Below are 21,641 nucleotides of genomic sequence, written 5' to 3'. Positions count from 1 at the left end.
AGAAAACCATTTGTCAGTAAAGCATGTGGATTTAGGGTTTCTGTGCTATATCACAGCTAAAAAGTCTTAAAAACAGACAAATGTAATTGGGGAGGAGTTTGACAAAATCCCTTGAATCAGCTGAGTATGAAGTGTGAGGTGACTGTTTAGCCTAAGAAATAGTTAGATCCGTACTTTTTGTACGGTTAACAGATTATTAAATTCTTTTCTCCAGAACTGTTGGATAAATGTGATTAAATCTAGCTGCATTTTACATATGTGTATATGTGCATATTCACCATTTAATAAAATGTTATATAACTGAGTAATTTCCTACCTTAGTTTAGTACAGTACATTTAGGAAATCAGTTTCAAGTACTATTGTTATAACATCTGCTATATAAGTTTAGGCTAAACTTTATAATGAAAACTGAGCTAATGAATATTGGGTCAGTTACTTTTTTTGCTACATAAAATTTATCAACATGTTGGAAATAAAGAAAAATACTAATAATTAAAAAGGGAATGTTTCTATTGCTATTTTGGTATATACTTTTTATATTTTAATGTATTTATATACCTACATGAATATTAGTAATATATATTTACAAATATAATATCATGCTTTATAGTGTGATAATACCCCTCTTAAAATTTATAATTGTATTATGGCCTTTTAAAAATGTTAATAAATATAATTTTTAAGAAGGCAAAGAACAAGAGTAACTTCCTATATATGTTTTTCATCAAGTATTTTAGAACAAAAAATATTAAATGAAAATATATAGAGAGAAGGACAATGAAGAAAATGTTCTTTATGAATTATAGCTACATAGATATTGTTTTCATGTATAGTGTGTAAATTCAATATTTTTCTGTAAGATAGTTTTTGTCATATCTTTATATTGATCTATGTCTCAAATGACCTGTGATTTTTCATATTTAATTAAAATGTATTTATTTTCCTAACTAACCACTATTAAACCAGGCTGGAAACTGATATTCTAAAATGTCTCCTAATAACTTCATAGTTTCAAAAATTCTAGAATAAATTTCCAAATGTGAAAATATGGTCAAGATCTTTTGTGTTATGTTGTAGTGACAAGTGACTGGAAAACCTTAGTGGCCTTTCTACAAGAAGTGATTTCTTACACGTTATACATATTCATCATGGGTTGGCTGTGCTTCTGTATGTTTCTACATGACAGGGCTTTATCTGGGACACTGTTGCTCTTGTGTAGGCTAGGAAGTGAGATTTGACTTTTTGCTGGATTTCATTGCCAAAGCAAGTAACTTGGGCACTCCTGATTTTCACAGGGCAGGTACTATATAATCTTTCTAGAAGAAGCACTGCTCACTAGTTTACATGGTCAAGCTTGACTTCACTGGGACTGGAGAGTATACTCCTTCAGGCAGATGGAACAAGTAGCTTTGGGTTAATACAACCAAAGCTCTTCAAGAAGTCCATGGAAATGCAGATTATGAAAAACTATGAATGGGTTTAGATATCCTTTTGTATCAAAATATATTTATCTTTTAATTCCATTTGTCATGAACATTTTGAAGTACACTTGTACAATCTACAGTAATAGCTAACTTTTTTCTTAGTAATGTGCAGAAAAATGAATCTGTTTTATACATATCCTTATTGGCCAAATTTGGCATAACTTTACCTTTTAATAGTTGTGCTTCTCTGCTTTTGTTAGTAGGGTTGAAAACAATTGTCTAAGGGAGCCATATGTCTAGTTGATATTTTTCTGTCTTGCTGTAAAGTTTTTCTTAGTATGCAAAAAATTTAATCAGTGTGTTATATTATTTTTCTTTAAGTAAATTTGAATGCTGTAGATAGGTACTCAAGTTTAACCGCATTCCATTGATCATGTTTTCAGGTCCAGAAGCCATATTCCTGACATTTCTAGGAGTCACCACTAGATGGTGATCTCGTTTATTTAGTAGGATAGGACAACTATGCTTTTTTTCAGGTGAATGGGTTGGTTACAGAAGGATCAGAAATACATACTAATTTTATGATAAGCTATTTATAACCCAATGTTGCTGTTGTGTATGTATGAATTCATTTCCATACAGAGACATAGGACAGTTCCATTTGAAACAAACCCATAAAGTACTGGGTTCTGCTGTAGTATTACTTCTTTATAATATATATTTTTAAACTATTACTTCCTGAACAAATACAGGAGTTTTCCTAAGAACAGATTCTGAAGGGATTACAATGAGACTTGGGTCTATCGTTTTGCCTCTTCTCTGTACTTTGTTTGAATTCAGTAACTGTTGTTTAGGTATGAGCCTTCATCTTTGTTTTAACACTTTTTGTGTCACTCAGCTTAACTCTTTGTATAACTAATGGAAATGAAGAAGAATTAAAGATTATATATTTCATTCATATGCATTTACAAATAACTTTCATGGTTTATCATGTAATGGGAAAGCTAATACCAGCCCTTTTAGTTATTTAGGAATCTCATTTAATAGTTATTGCCAGTGCTAATTTGATTCTAACCTCTTTTTCTTCAAAATAATACAACATAATAGCTGAAAACATGTTAAAACTATAGAGCATGGCCGGCACCGGCGCTGTGGCTCACTTGGCTAATCCTCCGCCTGCAGTGCCAGCATCCCGGGTTCTAGTCATGGTTGGGGCGCCGGGTACTAGTCCTGGTTGCTCCTCTTCCAGTCCAGCTCTCTGCTGTGGACCGGGAGGGCAGCAGAGAATGGCCCAAGTGCTTGGGTCCCTGTACCCACATGGGAGGAAGTACCTGTCTCCTGGCTTTGGATTGGCGCAGCATGCGGGCTATAGCAGCCATTAGGGGAGTGAACCAACGGAGGGAGGACCTTTCTCTGTCTCTCTCTCACTGTCTATAACTCTCTCTCTGTCTAACTCTGTCTGGCCAAAAAAAAAAAAAAAAAGAAAAAAGAAAAAGAAAAAAGAAACCCACAAAAAACTATAGAGCAAATAAGTGTAGTGCCCCACAGAAAATAGTCATTGAGTTCAATTGTTAATCTTTGTGTTGGTGTTCCTTAAACAATGTACTTTTTATCATGTATTTTTTACTGTGACTTACTGTTTTTGGCTGTCTGTTATATAATTCAAATAACCTGCAGGATTTCATAGAGTAATTAGTAGAAATAGAAATATATGGCCAGGTTGCTGTATTTATAGAAAGAACATATGTAACCTATACTTTGCTTGAGTAATGTAGAAGTAAATTTTGATAGAATACTCTTTAGCATATTAAAGAAAACTGTTACATGCTAGTTCCTTTGAAAATCCTTCTACATTTAGTGCAATTATTGAATATATTTACTCAAAGGTGACATGGGATTAAACCTTGGTTAGAGTACCTCTGAAGATTTAAGTGAGCTGTTGGAATATGGGCAGAATGACCTCTTGTATTTACTCTAATTTGGCAGTTAGAGTTTGTATATATGATCCCTGAGTCAGATTAGAATGATGCTTCATGGCATGTAATTCTTTAGTAGCTTCCCATGGCTTCCTATGACAATAATTGACTAGTGTATTTAGCCATAGAACCATTTTTATAAAGAAAATACTATACAAAAGCTCATAAAAAATTAAAGCAAATTCCAGGTAAAAAATGGTGGTTGGGATTCCATTAATTCAAGCTTTCTTCTTAAGTCCTCCATATCTTTATATAGCTGCATGAAACAGTGTATGTAAGTCATTTGCAAGGTTACAAGTCCTAGCTGTTTGGCTTATATATACCTTTTTAAACCCTTCCATCATTCTCAGTAGCACCTCATTTTCTAGCCATACCTTACCTCTTGAATTTCTCCAACATGCTATTTTTTTCTGCTAATAATGTTCTTCACAGCACTGAATATTCAGCTTTAATACCAGCTTCTTTTTTAAAAATTAAAAAAAATTATTTGAAGGCAGTGTGAAAGAGGAGGAGGGAGGGAATAAGGGAGAGAAGGAAGAAGATAGAAAGAGAGACAAAAACAGAAAGAAAGAGAAGAAAGGTCTTCTATCTGCTGATTCACTCCCCTAGTGACTGTAATGGCTGGGACTGAGCCAGGCTGAAGCTAGGAGCCTGAACTCCATCTGGGTCTTCGGTATGGGTGTCGGGAACTCAAGTACTTCAGCCTTGGTCTGCTGCCTCCCAGGCACATTAGCAGGGAGTTGGGTCAGAAATGGAGCAGCAGGGACTTGATAAGGGAAAGGGTCATCTATAGAGGGGGCTTAACCTGTTGCACCACAATGCCTGCCCCAATACTGCTTCTTTTTGAAACTCTTCTCCTTTTTTTTTTTTTCTAGATAAGAAATTTGTTTCCAAGGGGAGTATATTCTATGTGCTTATTTACATGTTAGACAGTTCAGTTTTGAAGCCTGGCTCCATGTAAATTGTGGGCAAGTTACTTGAACTCTATGCCTCAGTTTTCTCATTTGTAGAATGAGAATAATAGTATGTCTTACCACATGGAATTGTTATGAAGACTAACTGCATTAATATCCAGCATAGAGTAGGTTTTCAGGCGGTGTTAGCTATTATTCTTTATGGCTTTGGCGTAAATAGGCATACAAATATGTATATTAAATGAGTAAGTAAACACAAGACAGTCCCATCTTATGTTGAACTAAGATATTTAGGGTTGGCTCTAAAGCAAAAATGTTGGATACTCAAAGTATCTTTAAGGATCCGTTGGGAAATCTAACAGGGAATATTTGAAGTTACTGATGAAAAAAATGATTAAACTGTTTTGATTACTTGTACTCCTTTAAGTCTACCCAATTCAGTAAACTCTTTATATATATATATATATATATATACATATATATATATATTTAAAATCTATTTATTTATTTGAAAGTCAGAGTTACAGAGAGAGGAGGAGAGGCAGAGAGACAGAGAGGTCCTCCATGCTGGTTCACTCCCCAGATGGCCGTAACGGCCGGAGATGTGCCGATCTAGAACCAGGAGCCAGGAGTTTCCTCTGGGTCTCCCATGCAGATGCAGGGGCCCAAGCACTTGGGCCATTTTTTTTTTTTTTTGACAGGCAGAGTTAGACAGTGAGAGAGAGAGAGAAAGATCTTCCTTTCTGTTGGTTCACCCCCAAATGGCCACTACGGCTGGCATGCTGTGGCTGGCGTGCTGCGCCGATCTGAAGCCAGGAGCCAGGTACTTCCTCCTGGTCTCCCATTCTGGTGCAGGCCCAAGTACTTGGGTCATCCTCCACTGCTCTCCCAGGCCACAGCAGAGAGCTGGACTGGAAGAGGAGCAACCAGGACAGAATCTGGCACCCCAACCAGGACTAGAACCCAGGGTACCGGTGCTGCAGGTGGAGGATTAGCCAAGTGAGCAGTGACCCCAGCCATTTGGACCATCTTCTACAGCTTTCCTGGTCCATATCAGAGAGCTGGACCGGAAGTTGAGCAGCTGGGAATTGAACCGGCACCCATATGGGATGCTGGTGCTACAGGCCACAGCTCTGGCCCCCATATTTGTTTTTATTCCCTTAAAATGTCCCTTTGGGAGGAGCAAAATTAGAGATGAAATAGTCTAAATAAATCCAAAATAGCCAGATTTTTTTTGATGTTGGAATCTGCAATCCTTTCTTTGGTTAGGTACCAAAAGAGATTGATTTGCATTCAGTGGCCAATTTGAAGAAAAATATGTTGGTTTTCAAAAACTACATGGAAAAATGCTTATGAAAACACTATGAATGGTTTTCAAATTTTCTTTGTACCAAAATAAACTTACCTTTTAATTCCATTTTCCATGACCTTTTTGAAGTAACCTTGTGTGCTTTTTGTGTAAGAGAATCATTCTGTGTTCCGCCTTCTCGTTCACAGCATAAGAGATATGTGGGAAATGAAGACGGGCCTTATTGTTGCTGTTGGCTTTGTTTGTCTCATCTTTACAAGCTTACTGCGGGTAAATGTTAAGGACCTGGAATGGCACCAGAACTGTATTTCAGTTATTGATCTTTATCTGTTCTCTTTTGTTTCCTCATTTTCTCTCTTTCATCTCTTTCTGGTTAAGTATAATGTAATTCTTTTGAGTCAGATGCAATTCTGCTTTTGTATTTTTGACAAATAAATTTGAGTACTAATTCTTCCGTTTCTATAACACTGTGAGATAGTCTTCATGGCATCAGTTATTTAAGAGAAGCATTTTTGAATTAAATGAGGCAGGAAAGTGTCTTTTACGTTGTAACTAAGATCTTAACAGGATGAGGTAGCTACAAGTGCTGCATTCTGGAGCTTGATATCTTGATGCACTGTTGTGATAGCTCCTGTTATAAATATTTAAAAAGTTGAGATTGCACTAGGCAGCCAAATTTCAAGATTTTTGGTAATGTTCAATACTATTATTGTTATCTTTAAAGGAAAGAGATACAGAGATCATTGCTTTTTCAAAACAGACTATTATAAATTTTTGATTAACATATAACACATGTACATCTTTATGGGGTACAATGTAATATTCACACACATGTACACAGCATCAGATAATCATGCCATGCTAGAAGGCTCTCTATTTCCTTATCTTTCATTTGTATTTGAAGGCTCTATGCCTTTCTCTTCCAGTTTTTTATGTAGTATATAGTATATTATTGTGACTTGTAGTCACTCTACTATATTGTGGGGCACTAGAACTTGTTATTTCTGTTTGACTCTGTTTTGATACTCAGTATCCAACCTCCTCCTATTATCCTCCCCCACCCTTCCTAGCCTCTGCTTATCACTATTCTAAATTCAGATCAACCTTCTTTTTAAAGTTTGCACATATGAGGCAGAATATATGATATTTTTCTGTCTGTGACTGGCTTATTTCGCTTAATGTAATGATCTCCAGTTCCATCCATTTAGCTGCAGATGTCAGGATTTCATTCTTGTTCCTGGATAAATAATATTCTTTATGTATGTATACCATGTTTCTTTTATTGATATATTGATGCTTTTTTCAAGATTAGAAAAAAAAAACCAACATCCCAGTGTACCTTGAATAACATAAAATCCTGTACTGTAATGGATTGCTACCCAATTCACATTTGGCAAGTATTTTTAATTTTATTGGTACATTTAATAAATGATATTGATGTTATTTTATTTTTTTAAACACTTATTTACTTATTTGAAAGTCAGAGTTACACAGAGAGAAGAGAGGCACAGAGGTGGGGGGAGCGTCTTCCATTCTATAGTTCACTCCCCAATTGGCCGCAACCACCAGAGCTGCGCCGATCTTAAGTCAGGAGCCAGGAGCTTCCTCTGGGTCTCCCACAAGGGTGCTGAGGCCCTGGACTTGGGCCATCTTCTACTGCTTTCCCAGGCCATAGCAGAGAGCTGGATTGGAAGTGGAGCAGCCAGGTCTTGAACCAGTGCCCATATGAGATGCCGGCGCTTCAGGCCAGGGCGTTAACCTGCTGTGCCACAGCGCCAGCCCCTTGATACTATTTTCACAAAAGAGAACTTCAGTCGTGCATTCTATGATTTTTGATTTTGAATGTATATCATTATATAATACTAAAGTTATTATTGGACCTCATTTCAGTATAAACAGAAGGCAGCTATTTAAATAGTTAAAAAATTTATGCATTTTATAGAATTTGATAAATTCTATATTTATCAATATTTTGAAGATTTATCTATTTTATTTGAAGGGCAGATAGATGGGGGAGGGGAAGGAGGAGAGAGAGAGAAAGAGAGAGAGAGAGAGAGAGAGAGATATCAATCTTTGCCAAAAGGATGCAATGATTGGGACTAGTCTGGGCCAAAGCCATGAGCCTGGAGCACCATTGAGATCTCCTATGTGGGTGCAGGGACCCAAGTAATTGGTCCATCCTCCACTGCCTTCCCAGGTAAGTTAGCAGAGAGCTGATCGGAATCAGAGCAGCTGGGGCTTGAACCTGTGCTCAAATATGTGATGCCAGTATTGCAGGTGGCAGCTTAGCTTTCTGTGTCACAATGCCAGTCCCCAATAATTGATATCTTTATGTTGTATTTCTATGGAAATTTTCTAGTTAATGGGTTTTATGTAAAATCCAGAGATATGTTTACTGATACCACTAGGTTAAGCGAAAAGAGGAGAGTTTGGGTTCAGGAAAGTGGGGCTTATACTTTGGTATAGACTCACATAGTTGTTACGTAATTTTGGGCAAGTTGCTTACCTTCTCTGATTCTTATTTACTCATGTGTAATATATGCATGTTAATACTGTCTACCTCACTGGATTATGAAGTATCAAATGAGATCTAATCCACTTTTAGAGTGGATGGATGATGATGGTGATTATGATACTTAGTTATCACTGCAGTAATTTTTCCACCAGGGATTGTAGGATGGCTAGCAGCAGTTGTATGGAGAATAACTGAACATGTAGTGTAAGGCAGGCGTTGTTTTAAGCATTGTAGAACAGGCCTAATGCCTCCAGGTAAAGGAGGAGATCTCCACATAGTGAAGTTAGTAAATGTTTGCTGTTCAAATTGCTTTTCTCTGTGTATAAACTTATAAAGTTAATCAAAACATAATGCACAAAAAATTCATCCAATTAGTAATTTTAAGATTAAACTTGGCCAGCGCCGTGGCTTAACAGGCTAATCCTCTGTCTTGCGGCGCCGGCACACCAGGTTCTAGTCCCAGTTGGGGTGCCGGATTCTATCCCGGTTGCCCCTCTTCCAGGCCAGCTCTCTGCTGTGGCCCGGGAAGGCAGTGGAGGATAGCCCAAGTCCTTGGGCCCTGCACCCACATGGGAGACCAGAAGAAGCACCTGGCTCCTGGCTTCGGATCAGCGCGATGCGCCGGCCGCAGCGGCCATTGGAGGGTGAACCAACGGCAAAAAGGAAGACCTTTCTCTCTCTCACTATCCACTCTGCCTGTCCAATAAAAAAAAAAAAATACTAAACTACTAGAAGAAAATGTGGGGAAAACATGTCAAGGTATCAATAAAGGAAATTACATATTTTAAAAAAAGATTAAACTCAAACTTAATTTCATTTATATTTAAGTCTAAAGTGACCAAAATGAATTTTTCCAATTTTAAATGTGATGTTTAGATTCTCTTAAATGAGAGAATGATATACTCAGCTGGTATTTGGTATAGTTTCATCAAAATAAGTTAATTTATAGCATATTCAACTTAAATAAATTCTATATTACAATGAAAATACTGATGTGAGGGCATTTTAACTATGAATAGCCATACCTACCCTATGATTCAATTATGTCACCAAAAGAATTTTTGAAATTGAACAATTCATTCAAAATACTCTCTTTATTTAAATCTTAGGAACAATGAAAATCTTTATAAATTACTCAGATTTTTTCAATTTCTTCTACAGTTGTTTTGGGTAATTCTAACATGATTTTAAAACAGCACTGAAATTCTAAATGATAGTTTTTTACAACTGGATTTGTAGTTTGACTCATTTAAAATATCACCAGGGAATTTAGCAATTGTTTGGGCTTCTACATAGTTAGGATTGTCAACTAAATGAACATTTTGGAATCTACTGATTAGTTTGTAGCTGATAAAGACCAACAGAAGAACTTAGGTATATTATATCCCCTCGAATTTCTTAGGTATTCATTGGAAGAACATAGAAGGTCTTATAAGAGCTGATTGTATTATAGTTGCAGCACTACGCTTGTCCCCTGCAAGTAGTTTCTGACTCACGAGGTCTGCAGTGCTGCCAAATGAGGTTTGCTTTAAATTCTAAGCAAACATTACTGTCGACTCACCACCTGCCATGATGAATTTAGCTACCATTTAGTTATTTTGTATTTTTTGAGTATATTTTCCAGTGAAGAAGTCTCTCAACATTCTGTTTACTGTCTCCCCTTTTTGCCATTTATGATGTGTTTTAAATATTTCTCTCCACTTACCTCCTTATTATACAACACTTTAGTGTTCCTTGAAGAGTTCTGTGGTTTATATGTGAGGCATAGACCAAACAGCGTTCAATTTGTTTTGGACCCTCTTATAAGGTTCCTTTGCATTCTATTATATTTTACTTTTTTTTGAAAAAAGATTTATTTTATTTATTTGAAAGTCAGAGTTAGAGAGAGAAGGAGAGGCAGAGAGAGAGACACAGAGAGAGAGAGAGAGAGAAAGAGAGAGAGAGAGAGAGGTCTTCCATCCACTGGTTCACTCTCCAATTGGCCGCAATGGTGGGAGCTGCGCTGATCCAAAGCCAGGAGCCAGGAGCTTCGCCGAGTCTCCCACATGGGTGCAGGGGCCCAGGGACTTAGGCCATCTTCTGCTTTCCCAGGCCGTAGCAGAGAGCTGGTTTGGAAGTGGAGCAGCCAGGACTTGAACCAGTAGCCATATGGGATGCCAGCACTGCAGGCGGCAGCTTTACCCACTATGCCACAGCACTACCCCCACTCATGCATAGTTTTTAAAACAACATATATTTTCCATGTACTTTTTTTTTAAAAAAAAGATATATTTATTTATTTGAAAGGCAGAGTTACAGAGAGGCAGAGATAGAGAGACAGAAGTCTTTCATCCTCTGGTTCACTCCCTGGATGGCCACAATGGCCAGAGCTGCACCAATCCGAAGCCAGAGCCAGGAGCCTCTTCCAGGTCTCCCATGCAGGTGCAGGAGCCCAAGCACTTGGACTATCTTCTGCTGCTCTCCCAGGCCATAGTAGAGAGCTGGATTGGAAGTGGAGTAGCCAGGACTTGAACTGGAACCCATATGGGATGCTGGCACTGTAGGCGGCAACTTTACCTGCTATGCCACAGCACCGACCCCTCATGTACTTTTTCAAGACCCCTTGTATGCATAATGTTTAAACTTTATTTGCACCCAAAAAGCTATATTTTAATTTCATATTTATATATATATGTCCGTATATATGTCTATATATGTAAATGGTGAGACAGAAATAGTAGAGAAACTCATAAGTTGTCACATAAGATAACTAAGAATTGTATAAGATTTTATTCAAATTATTCATATATTTGATATTGACTGAAATTAATTCATGTATTAATTGTACCATGTACCAACATCTTTTACTGTGACATATTTATTATAAATTATCTAATTGCTGATCTCGCAGATTTTTGAGCTTTTATAAAATAATGGAACTATCTTCAGAAAGTTCATAGAAAATGAGTATGATCAAAAGCTGTTTAGATTTCAGATTTTTTTTTTGTACAAAAATAGACATCTTTTAATTCCATTTGTCATGAACTTCTGAAAGTACCCTGGTATAATTCTTTCATTTCAACCTTGACTTGTTTACCTCTCCCTGTTTAAATTTGATGATTTTATCATTTTAACTCTCTATGTGGTAAACCTGCACAGTTTGGTCCACCCATCAGCCACTCAATTCTTAATATATTTTTAGCTGTCACATTATAGGGCTGATCATGGCATTATTTCCTTTTCCAGCATTGCTTTTAGAGCCTTGAGATATGTAATCCAATTTATTGCAATCTAGAAATATTTATTCAAAAGTTAGTCATCCATCAGTAAATTTAGTATTTTTGTAAATGTTATACTCTTGTTTCTCCCCTACCAGAGAAATGTAGCTTAGTTCTTTATAACACTTGTGCTGTTGCCTTTCATTTTGTATGACTGACTTTTTCTACCAAATTGAATAAGCCATTAGCTTTTAGTCTATAGGAGTGTGGATCCATAGATATTTCCCATCAGACAAAAGAAAATCTATAAAAGTGATATCTCCTGGGGCTTGGTCTTCCTACTGGCCTAATGGCCTATAGCATTGCAATCTTGTACCCTCTGAGAAAGGACTCTGTTGGATGATTACCTTGACATTCAGAAATATTAGAGAGGTATGCACAACTTTTTGGATAACTTTAGCTTTTATACTCTGTTGTATTTATTAATCAAGTATTCTGATTCATGGAATTCAGTTCATAAATTTTTTTATTTTTAAAACTTTTATTAAATAAAATTGTAAACTTTATGTTCAAGGGTATTATAGAAAGTTTATAGGACATGGAATTGAAAGATAAGTTCATTTTAGGGGCCAGCATCATGACGTAGTGGGTTAAGCCACTGCCTGTAATACTGGCATCCCACGTGGGCCCTGGTTTGAGTTCTGGCTGCTCCACCTGTGACCCAGGTCCCTGCTAATGCACCTGGGAAAGCAACGGGAGATGGCCCAGGTGCTTGGGCATCCATATGGGAGACCTGGATGAAGCCCCTGGCTACTGGCTTTGGCCTAGCCTAGCCCTGGCTATTGTAACCGTTTGGGGAGTGAACCAGCATTAGATTTCTCTTTCTGTCTCTCCCCCTCTCTCTAACTCTACCTTTCAAATAAATAAGTAAATCTTTTTTAAAAGATCATCTTTGGTGCAAAGCATTTTGAAATCCATGCCCAATTTTTCATAATATGAATTTCCATTAACTTTTTGAAGATCTGTCATATGCATGGATGTCAAAATATTTTTGCACCAGAATAAACTTATCTTTTGATTCTATTTTTACAAACTTTTTAAAGTACTCTTTTATCTTGTATAGTTTTAAATTAGAATTTGTTGAAATAATGAGACATATAATATTTGGAAAGCCATGATGCTTTGGTTAGGTTTTCTTGTTTTAAAGAACTTCAAAATAAAAGACCACCCACTGGTGATGGTTTTACAACTCTGAATAAAATAAAACCCACTGAATATTGTGGAATGAATGGTGCAATATGTGAACTGTATCTCAATAAACCTGTTAGTTTTAAAATTTTCCATTGCAGAATATGATTTCACTGGTACAAAATAATTTCATTTTATGTTCACAATTTGCTTTTAAAAATTATTTGCCATAATAATCATTTAAAGTTTTAGAAATAGATATGACTTGGCTGGCGCCGTGGCTTAACAGGCTAATCCTCTGCCTTGCGGCGCCGGCACACCAGGTTCTAATCCCGGTTGGGGTGCCGGATTCTATCCCGGTTGCCCCTCTTCCAGGCCAGCTCTCTGCTGTGGCCCGGGAAGGCAGTGGAGGATAGCCCAAGTCCTTGGGCCCTGCACCCGCGTGGGAGACCAGGAGAAGCACCTGGCTTCTGGCTTCGGCTCAGCGAGATGCGCCAGCCGCAGCGGCCATTGGAGAGTGAACCAACGGCAAAAAAGAAGACCTTTCTCTCTGTCTCTCTCTCTCTCTCACTATCCACTCTGCCTGTAAAAAAAAAAAGAAAAAAAAAAGAAATAGGTATGACTTAAAAATAATTTGTGTTCAAATTCCATAATAATAGATGTTTATTATAGAAACTTCTGAAACCATAGGAAAGATAAAGGAAATTTAAATGTGTAGGTTTTATATTTTTAAATTACTTTTAAAAATATTTATTTGCGAGAGATCGTTACAGACAGTGAGAGGGAGAGACAGAGAGAAAGGTCATCTATCCGCTGGTTCACTTCCCCAGATAGCCATAATGGTCAGAGCTGAGCCTATCCAAAGCCAGCAGTCAGGAGCTTCTTCTGGGTCTTCTACATGGGTGCGGGGCCCAAGCATTTAGGCCATCTTCTGCTGCTTTCCCAGGCCATAGCAGAGAGCTGGATTGGAAGAAGAGCAGCCGGGACACAAACTGGTGCCCTTTTGGGATGCCTGTGCTGCATGCAGAGGATTAACATAATGCACCACAGCCTTGGGCCCAGGTGTAGGCTTTAATAGTTACCTTTACCATGTTTTTTATTCCTAAGCTTTTTTTTCTATAATACACTTGACTGCTTCCTTTGTATCCATACCTTTTCTGCTGAATTTCAGTAGCTTTTCATGATCAGTTTAGGAGAACAATCAGATGTAAATTTTTTTATAGTAGTTTAGTAAATGCATTGGCTGTTTGCTGCACTATCAGAAGTACACTTGAAGGGGAGCATAGCATCATTATATAAAAATGAATATAATGAAGATATTGCCTGATAGTTTTGGAAATACAGTTTGCTATTACAAAATTGTAAAATTTTGCTTTAAATCAGTTCATATTTAAAATGAAAACTGGAGTCTTTGATAAATAGTATTGTGACACTGGTTCTTATGTAGGTAGAGTATTTTTCCATCTTTTAAAAGAAGCTTGTTATCATATTTAGCATTAATTTTCTAAGAGCTAAAATTGTTCACAACACTGTTTAAAGATAAATTCAGTATCAGGCTTTGAATTTATTATTATTTTTTTGGTAAATATTAAGACCCAAGTACAAAATTAGGGCTGTATTGTGGATTAAGTGAAGTATCTCAAGGCTGTGCTGTTCTGATAACTGAACCCGAAGTGACCTTTCTCAGACACAATTACAGAGCTGTATGTTTTTCCTTTAATTTCATCAGGGGTTTAATTAGTATACAAATAAAACTTCCCTTATCTTCCTTTCTACCTAATTGGCTTGTCTTCACTTATATATGAAGTATGTGAAAGTGGGCTGTAATTAGGGTGACCGTGTTAACCTTTTTTCCTCAAATGTACTGTTGCCTAAAGGCCTCAAGGCCTAAAAACAGTGCTTTGGATTATTGCTTTGCAATCACTATGGCTGTCCCACAGGTTTTCTCATGAGCAGAAGGGCTTTGGGTGCTGCAGGTTCCCACTGCTTAACAGGATCTTCATTCTTCTCCCCACTAAATGTTTATTGATTATCTCGCTGTTCCAGGCTCAGCCTCCAACAACTTAATATCAGGTGACAGTCAGGAGAGTTCTCCAAGTAATTAGAGTTGAGCATTGGGGGAACAATTAGGAGCAGAGTTATTAAACTTGATTTATCCTATTCTCTCCTGAACAGTTTCTTGGATATCAGAACATCACACTTTCACAATCTACCCTGGTTGAGAAATTAGTGGCTAACCTGCTGCTTATCATTGTTGCCTTGCTGCCTAGAGGCACACCAAGACTCTTGGTCTCAGTCATTCACTTGAAAAATATTGGAGTCCATCAAGTTTATCATGGGTTTTAATTAGATCAATCTGAGGAAAGAAAAGCTGAACTTAAAAATTTATATATGACATATATTATGTATGATACAGATAAATATGTAAGCATGATACACACATATATTTTTCTTTAAAGCTTAGTGTTAAAATTTTTGATGATTCTACTTTTGTGCTCAAAGGTGAATATTAGTGAGAAAATATTCTCAAATCACATTTTGTATCTTGGTGTTTTGCATATACCCCTATGAGCCTTAGGAAACACTGAAGTATATGCTCCTGAAGTTTAAAATGAATATTCTCTCATAAGTTAAATAATTATACTCTTTCTCCTCATGCTATACTATCTCTTCATTTTCATACTCTAGGAAATATGATTTATTTCATTTTGTTCACTCTACTTTTTGTTCTTTTTCTATGTTCCTGAAATAGTGTTACCTTTAGAAGAATTTGATGGCTCCCTGACTTGCTCCCAAGAGTTGAAAATTAAAGAAGGAAAACAAGCTTTAGATATATAGTAGAAATTCTAATCAATGAGCTGTATTTTCTTTAAAATTATATCATAGGATTGCTGAAAGGTCAGATGTGGCTTTATAATGATCTAAAGGCAAAGGTTCTTTCAGAGTGGACCAATGAGCTTCAGTTCCCTTACAGAGATGCACCCCTTGTCATTAAGAATTACTGAGCAAGAGAATTTGATTGGATTGGCACAACTGTATTATTTCTGTTCAAAAATGAATTCAGGCTTTATGCATAACTGGTGGTAGATCATTAGTTTTATTCTCATGTCTGAAAAAAGCATCTTTATTGCCAGAAAGATGTCAGAAATACTTTAAAAAGACTCAAACGTTTTTTAAATGAAGAAATTAGTGCATTTAACTATCTTAGTTAATACTGGCACAAAACTAGTAGGTTTATTATGTATTTAAGAAATCTGTTCTTTGTCATGTTTTAAAAGTTGATTTGAATCAGTGATTGTTTCCATAGTGAAATTTCTTGAAATTATGCCAATACTAAAGATTTAAAATAAATAATAAATAATCACAGCTTGCCTATGCTTAATTTTTTGACACGTATTTGTCTGATAGCACCTTAACTGTTTGAAAAGTGAATAATTGAATTTAAAAACTTTTAATATTTTAAAATACCTGGTTTGGATGATTACTTTCAATTCACCAGCATTTAGAGTAAATTGACTGTTTTAGTTGCACATAAGCATCTCAAGTTTTCTTTTTTTTAATACAACTTGCGAAGCATTAAAAGATTACTGTTAGAAGAGTTTTATGCATGAAATTATAGCATTTTGCTTATATGCTACTGAAATTTTGAAGGACAATAGTGGTTGTTCAGAGCAGAAAGAAAAAATTACGGATATACAGTGGATTATTTAACCTCATTATCCAACAGATACAATAAAAGATGTTTGAAAATCTTATTTTAGAAATTTTATAGGCAAAAGAATGAATAGTTTTTGTTTGTTCTATGATATCCTCTTATCCCTATACAATTTTGCATCCTGATATTTTAAATGAGGTCTAGAAAACATTACATTATGGATATCTGATTCTAAGACCTTCAACCATAAACTTTGAAGATAAAATTATGCAGTTACATTTTGAAATTTTTCCTGAGTATTTCAGATTGAAACAAATAGAAGATATCAGTGAACATACTTCATAATTTTTGACAAGAAAAATATTTGTGGAACATGAATAATTCTAAATCAAGTGCTTTCTATAACTTTGTCTATTAGTTGAAACATATTGATCACATCTGTGTTGCTATCCTTGACATGCAAGTTATTTTCTGGGAAGCAAGTGGATTTTACTTTGTAATCCAGTTTATTTGTTCACTGAGATATCAGTAGCAATCTACCTATTACAGATATATTTATAAAGAAAACAGTGGCACTTTTAAATCTTGATGTGACCATTCTCTTGTAGGTAACCTAGTCCTGGTACACACTATTGGCTTATGATAGTTCCTTAACTCTAGTTCTGTTTACAGTTAAACAGGCTAACAATTTGATGTTTTCTTCTCTAAAATCTTTATTTTCTCATTATAAAAAAAAAAAACTTATAACCTGATATTTCTAAAATCAGATATTTCTAGTAAAATGTGATTTATTTGCCATGAAATATTTTTAAAAATAACAGTTGTATTTTGTAGCTAAATATTTTTATAAATCTTACCAGTTTTATCATTTTAAATTATTAAATATGTAAAATTTTTGCAGAAAATGTGTTAATCCTTGATGTGTAATGACCCAAGTCTACTTCTCAGTCAGTCTGTATTCTTCTTTGTTTAATAGCCTATGGCATAAATTGAAGTTAATTATCAGGGCTGACAAGTAACTCTGTTTTCTGTCTGCTTGCAGAGTCTCTCCGAGGCAAAGATGGAGCTGAGAAGAAAAGATCAATCTCTGCGTCAGCTCAATAGACATCTTACCCAGCTGGAGCAGGACAAGCGTCGACTGGAGGAGAACATCCATGATGCAGAGAGTGCCCTCCGCATGGCAGCCAAGTGAGCGTTTGGACCTTGGGGAGATCACTTAAAACAGACAAAAGATCAATTCTTACTTTCATGCTCCGGGTTTTAGCCCTGGATAATACAGTGTTAGAAAACAAAAGTACAGCTGTCTTTCTTTGAAATTCTCTGTTATATCCTCAAAAGAAGAAAACTCTTAACTCAACATACTAAATGTATATTTTATTGAGAAGCCTCAGAAAAGTATAAACTTCCACATAACCTCTCATTGTATGCATTTTGAACTCTATTGTAGTGTTGCATGTTTGAAACCATGTTTGCATTAAATGTGAAGTTTAAGACTCTTTATTTACAAGTATTGCATGGTGTCTTCTGTAACATTCCTTTTCTGCCCCACCACTCCCAAATATTGCTAGTAATATCTCCATAGGGAAATGTTGGTATACAATTAACATGTGAATAGTAACATTTAAAACATGCAGAAAAGCGTATTGCTCATGGGAAATTCTTTCAATTTTATGGGTACATATTCTAAAGTGTTACATAAAAAATATATACAATTCTCAGAGTGGATAACTATATAAATGTGATGGGAGCATTTTTTTACTTTTACCCAGTAATCAAGTTGACATACCCTGTGAAGTTCACGTTGAACAGTTCTCTTGGGCATTTTTATTTGTTCCCCACATTAAATTTCACAGAATAAGACAGTTCTTTGTACAACAGCATGGCTTAAAGAATGCCTACTTAATGATTAAAGAAACATTTAATTTTAGTAAACTCAATGTTTTCTAACTATGGAAATTTAAATTCTTGTACTTGTGGAAAATAAAATGTTAATTAAAATCATTTTGAAGCAAGCTTGTTAAGCATAAAATATTTTGAAATATGGATGTCATCTGTAAATCACAAAACAGGATGTCTGTGATCGTAGGACATCCATGAGCTTTGCCACTGGGTTGTGGCAATGCTCAAGCTTAATGAAAAGATGGATTGACATGAGGCCCAAATACTGGCATGTTTGCATATCCACCAGTGATTATTTTGAAAATTGTAAATACCACTGTATTAAGTGAATGTAATTTGTCAGTTTTTAAAAATATAAATTTGACTAAATCCATTTATGTTGTAAAAATTCAACAGTCTCAATTTCCTCATATCAAGTTAGAGGCTTAGCCTAGATAATTTTAGTCAGCATTCTTAGAAAACTCTGAGATTAATGAAATCAGAGTTAAAAAAACCTCCCAATACATATTGTGTTTTCAAATCAGAGCTGTTAATTCAGGAATTTGATGTGTCTATGATCTATGTCCATAGGCACATGTTCTCATAAAGTTAAAGCTAACTTGAAATTTGTAGAACTAATATATTATTTACAGTTTTCAATTAAGAGTATAACATTAAATATTTGTCTTTAGCATTTTTACTCAAACTTTTCATTTCATTATGAAGACTAAATTCAATATACAAGGCTGATGGAAGAAACTAGTAACTGCTTATTCCTAGTTAATATATATTATGTGTATATATTATAGCACAAAAGACTATAGAAAGCAAAATATTACTTTGCTTCATAAAGCATTTATAATATACCCTCACCACTATGATTTTTTTTAAAGACTTATTTTAGTTATGGGGCCAGTGCTGTGGCATGGAGTTAGGCTACCGCCTGTGGCACTGGAATCCCATATAGGTGCCAGTTTGGATCCTGTCTGCTCTACTTCTGATCCAGCTCCCTGCTGGTGTGCCTGGGAGAGCAGTGGAGGATGGCCCAGGTACATGAGACTCTGCACGCACATGGGAGACCCAGAAGAAGCTCCTGCCTTCAGACTGGCCCAGCCTTGGCCATTATGCCCATTTGGGGAGTGAACCAGCAGATAGAGGATCTCTCTGCTCCTCCCTCTCTCTGTAGTTCTGCCTTTGAAATAAATAAATGAATCTTAAAAAAAAAGAGAAATCAGTCTCAAAAATGAAAACAAAACAAAAAAGATTAATTTTATTTATTTGGAAGACAGAGTTGCAGAGGGAGAGACAGAGAGGTAGGGGGTGGGAGAGAGATCTTCCATCCACTGGCTCACACCCCAAATGGCCTTAACAGTCAGGGCTGGGCCTGACCAAAGCCAGGAGCCAGGAACCAGGAGCCAGGAGCCAAGAACTTCATCCTGGTCTCCTATATGGATACAGAGGCTTAAGTACTGGGCCATCTTCCACTGCTTTCCTGGGTGCATTAACAGGAAGCTGGATTGGAACTGGAGCAGCCAGCCAAGACTTGAACCAGTGCCCAAATGAGATGCCAGCGTCACAGGCAGTGGTTTTACCTGCTATGCCACAATGCTGGTTCCCACAACTATGATATTAAGTCTTTAACATTTGTAAAACATTTTTCACTTTTAAAACTTTAAAACTTCATATCACTTACTTCTACCTCCCCCCTGCCAGCCCCCCCCCCAACAATTTAGGACAGGCAACATAATTGAAAATAGAGTCAAATGTGGAAATATACCAGTGAATATGGTTAGGTTTTATATTTTTAAATGGAGAAAAATGATAGCCAACCCTTATTTTTCTATAATAGTGATGTAGACTAAAATATTTAACAGTTTTAGAAAGGCTTAGCTTTTACCAACACCTTATCTTTTTTTCAATTTTTTTCTAGAGACAAAGAATGTGTTGCCAATCACATGAGAACAGTAGAAAATATGCTTCATAAGGTATTATAATTTTTTAAAATACTGTTCAATTTCTTTTATGACACTTCTAGTAATTTTGGTTAACTGCAAAATGATTTACTTTATAAATTTAAAAAATAAATGAACAAACAGTACTTTGCAGATAACTGAAAATTTTCTTCAGATAATGCTATAGTATATACATTTTTTTCAGAATTTACTTTAGGTACTTGATAAAAGCATGAAAATAGTGGTTTCCTCAAACTGGTAAAATTGTACTTGAATTATTTGTGGTCTTTGCTAAATGAACCAGAGGTCATTAAGAATCTCACATGTCTCATAATGATAAAATCTTTGACCACACTGTCTAACCTCTTACCACTCTTAAGCCAACTGTCTTGTATAGAGAGACACAATGTATTTTAATTGGCAATAGTCATATACCTTAACTAGGCAATAATATTATTCAAATTGAAATTTGCCTTCTTATTTATAAGAATATGTTCTTAAAGTAGAAATTTAACATTTAATAATATTCTGTTTTTTAAAACTTATTTTTATGTGTGATAACTGTGACTTTTAATTTGTAGTGATGAGCAACATAAGGGTATTATTAGTGAAAATTTATTATTCAACTATAATTTTTTTAAAGGTTTATTTATTTATTTGAAAGACAGAGTTACAGAGAGGCAGAGAGAGAGAGAGAGAGGTCTTCCATCTACTGGTTCACTCCCCAAATGGCCGCAGTGGCCGGAGCTAAGCCAATTTGAAGCCAGGAGCCTGGAGCTTCTTCTGGGTCTCCCACATGGGTTCAAGGGGCCCAAAGACTAGTGCCATCTTCTACTGCTTTCTCAGGCCATAGCAAAGAGCTGGAACAGAAGTGGAGCAGCCGGGACACCAGCTGGCACCCATGTGGGATGGCGGTACTGCAGAATGCAGCTTAATCTACTATGCCACAGCACTGGCCCTCAGTTATACATTTTGTTACCACTCTATTCCAAATTTAAAGATGTATTAATTACTTCACCATTTAAAAGTAGAGAAATGTTATTTATGTGTTTCTGTTATTGTATATCAATTTGTTAGATAAGTAAAAATATAGTTATTTTAAGATATGTATAATTTATTAATAAATCATACTTAGAATAATTTGGGGAATCAAATTTATTTTATAATATAATTTCATAAATCTTAAAATATCCTAGAACTAGTTCTTTTAAGGAGGTATTAAATAACCTTTGCAAGCTAATATTTAATTCATTTTTAACATTTTGAAAACCCTAGACTTCTGTATTAATTTTCACTTTAAAAGTAACTAGCATTATTTCATATAACCAAAAGCATTTTGAAAAATAACCAATATTTTATTCTATTTATTTATTTATTTAGGCTCTTTTATTCTGTTTCTTTGAAACTATGGTTTTTCCTCCTCCCAATTTATAGGGTTGGTCAATCATTTAAATATATTCACATCAAATCTATGTGCTGCAGAGACATCTTTGATTAGATTTTTTGCAGTTGGTAAAACTTTGTAAGAGAACTCAGTTATATCAGAAATATGTATGTTTATGGTATACTTTTTTATACAGTTAATGTTTATTTTGATGTCAGGAAAAGCCATAATTAATATAAAATATTAAT

The 21,641-nt window shown here is 35.6% G+C and overlaps 1 protein-coding gene across 1 annotated transcript in view; it reads left to right on the top strand.

Annotated features, from left to right (window-relative positions):
* CCDC171 (coiled-coil domain containing 171) overlaps window positions 1-21,641 on the top strand; it is a 378,568-nt gene that overhangs the window by 241,739 nt on the left and 115,188 nt on the right. Inside the window, exons 24-25 of the mRNA XM_062208207.1 lie at window positions 17,222-17,367; window positions 19,988-20,042. Of these exons, the coding sequence (XP_062064191.1) occupies window positions 17,222-17,367; window positions 19,988-20,042 (201 nt within the window). The remainder of the gene's footprint in view (window positions 1-17,221; window positions 17,368-19,987; window positions 20,043-21,641) is intronic.

The sequence above is a fragment of the Lepus europaeus genome, chromosome 12, assembly GCF_033115175.1.
Source record: "Lepus europaeus isolate LE1 chromosome 12, mLepTim1.pri, whole genome shotgun sequence".
NCBI classification, from domain to species: Eukaryota; Metazoa; Chordata; class Mammalia; order Lagomorpha; family Leporidae; genus Lepus; species Lepus europaeus.
The sequence above is the reverse complement of the archived record's forward strand: the minus strand, read 5'-3'. Positions and strand labels throughout refer to the sequence as shown.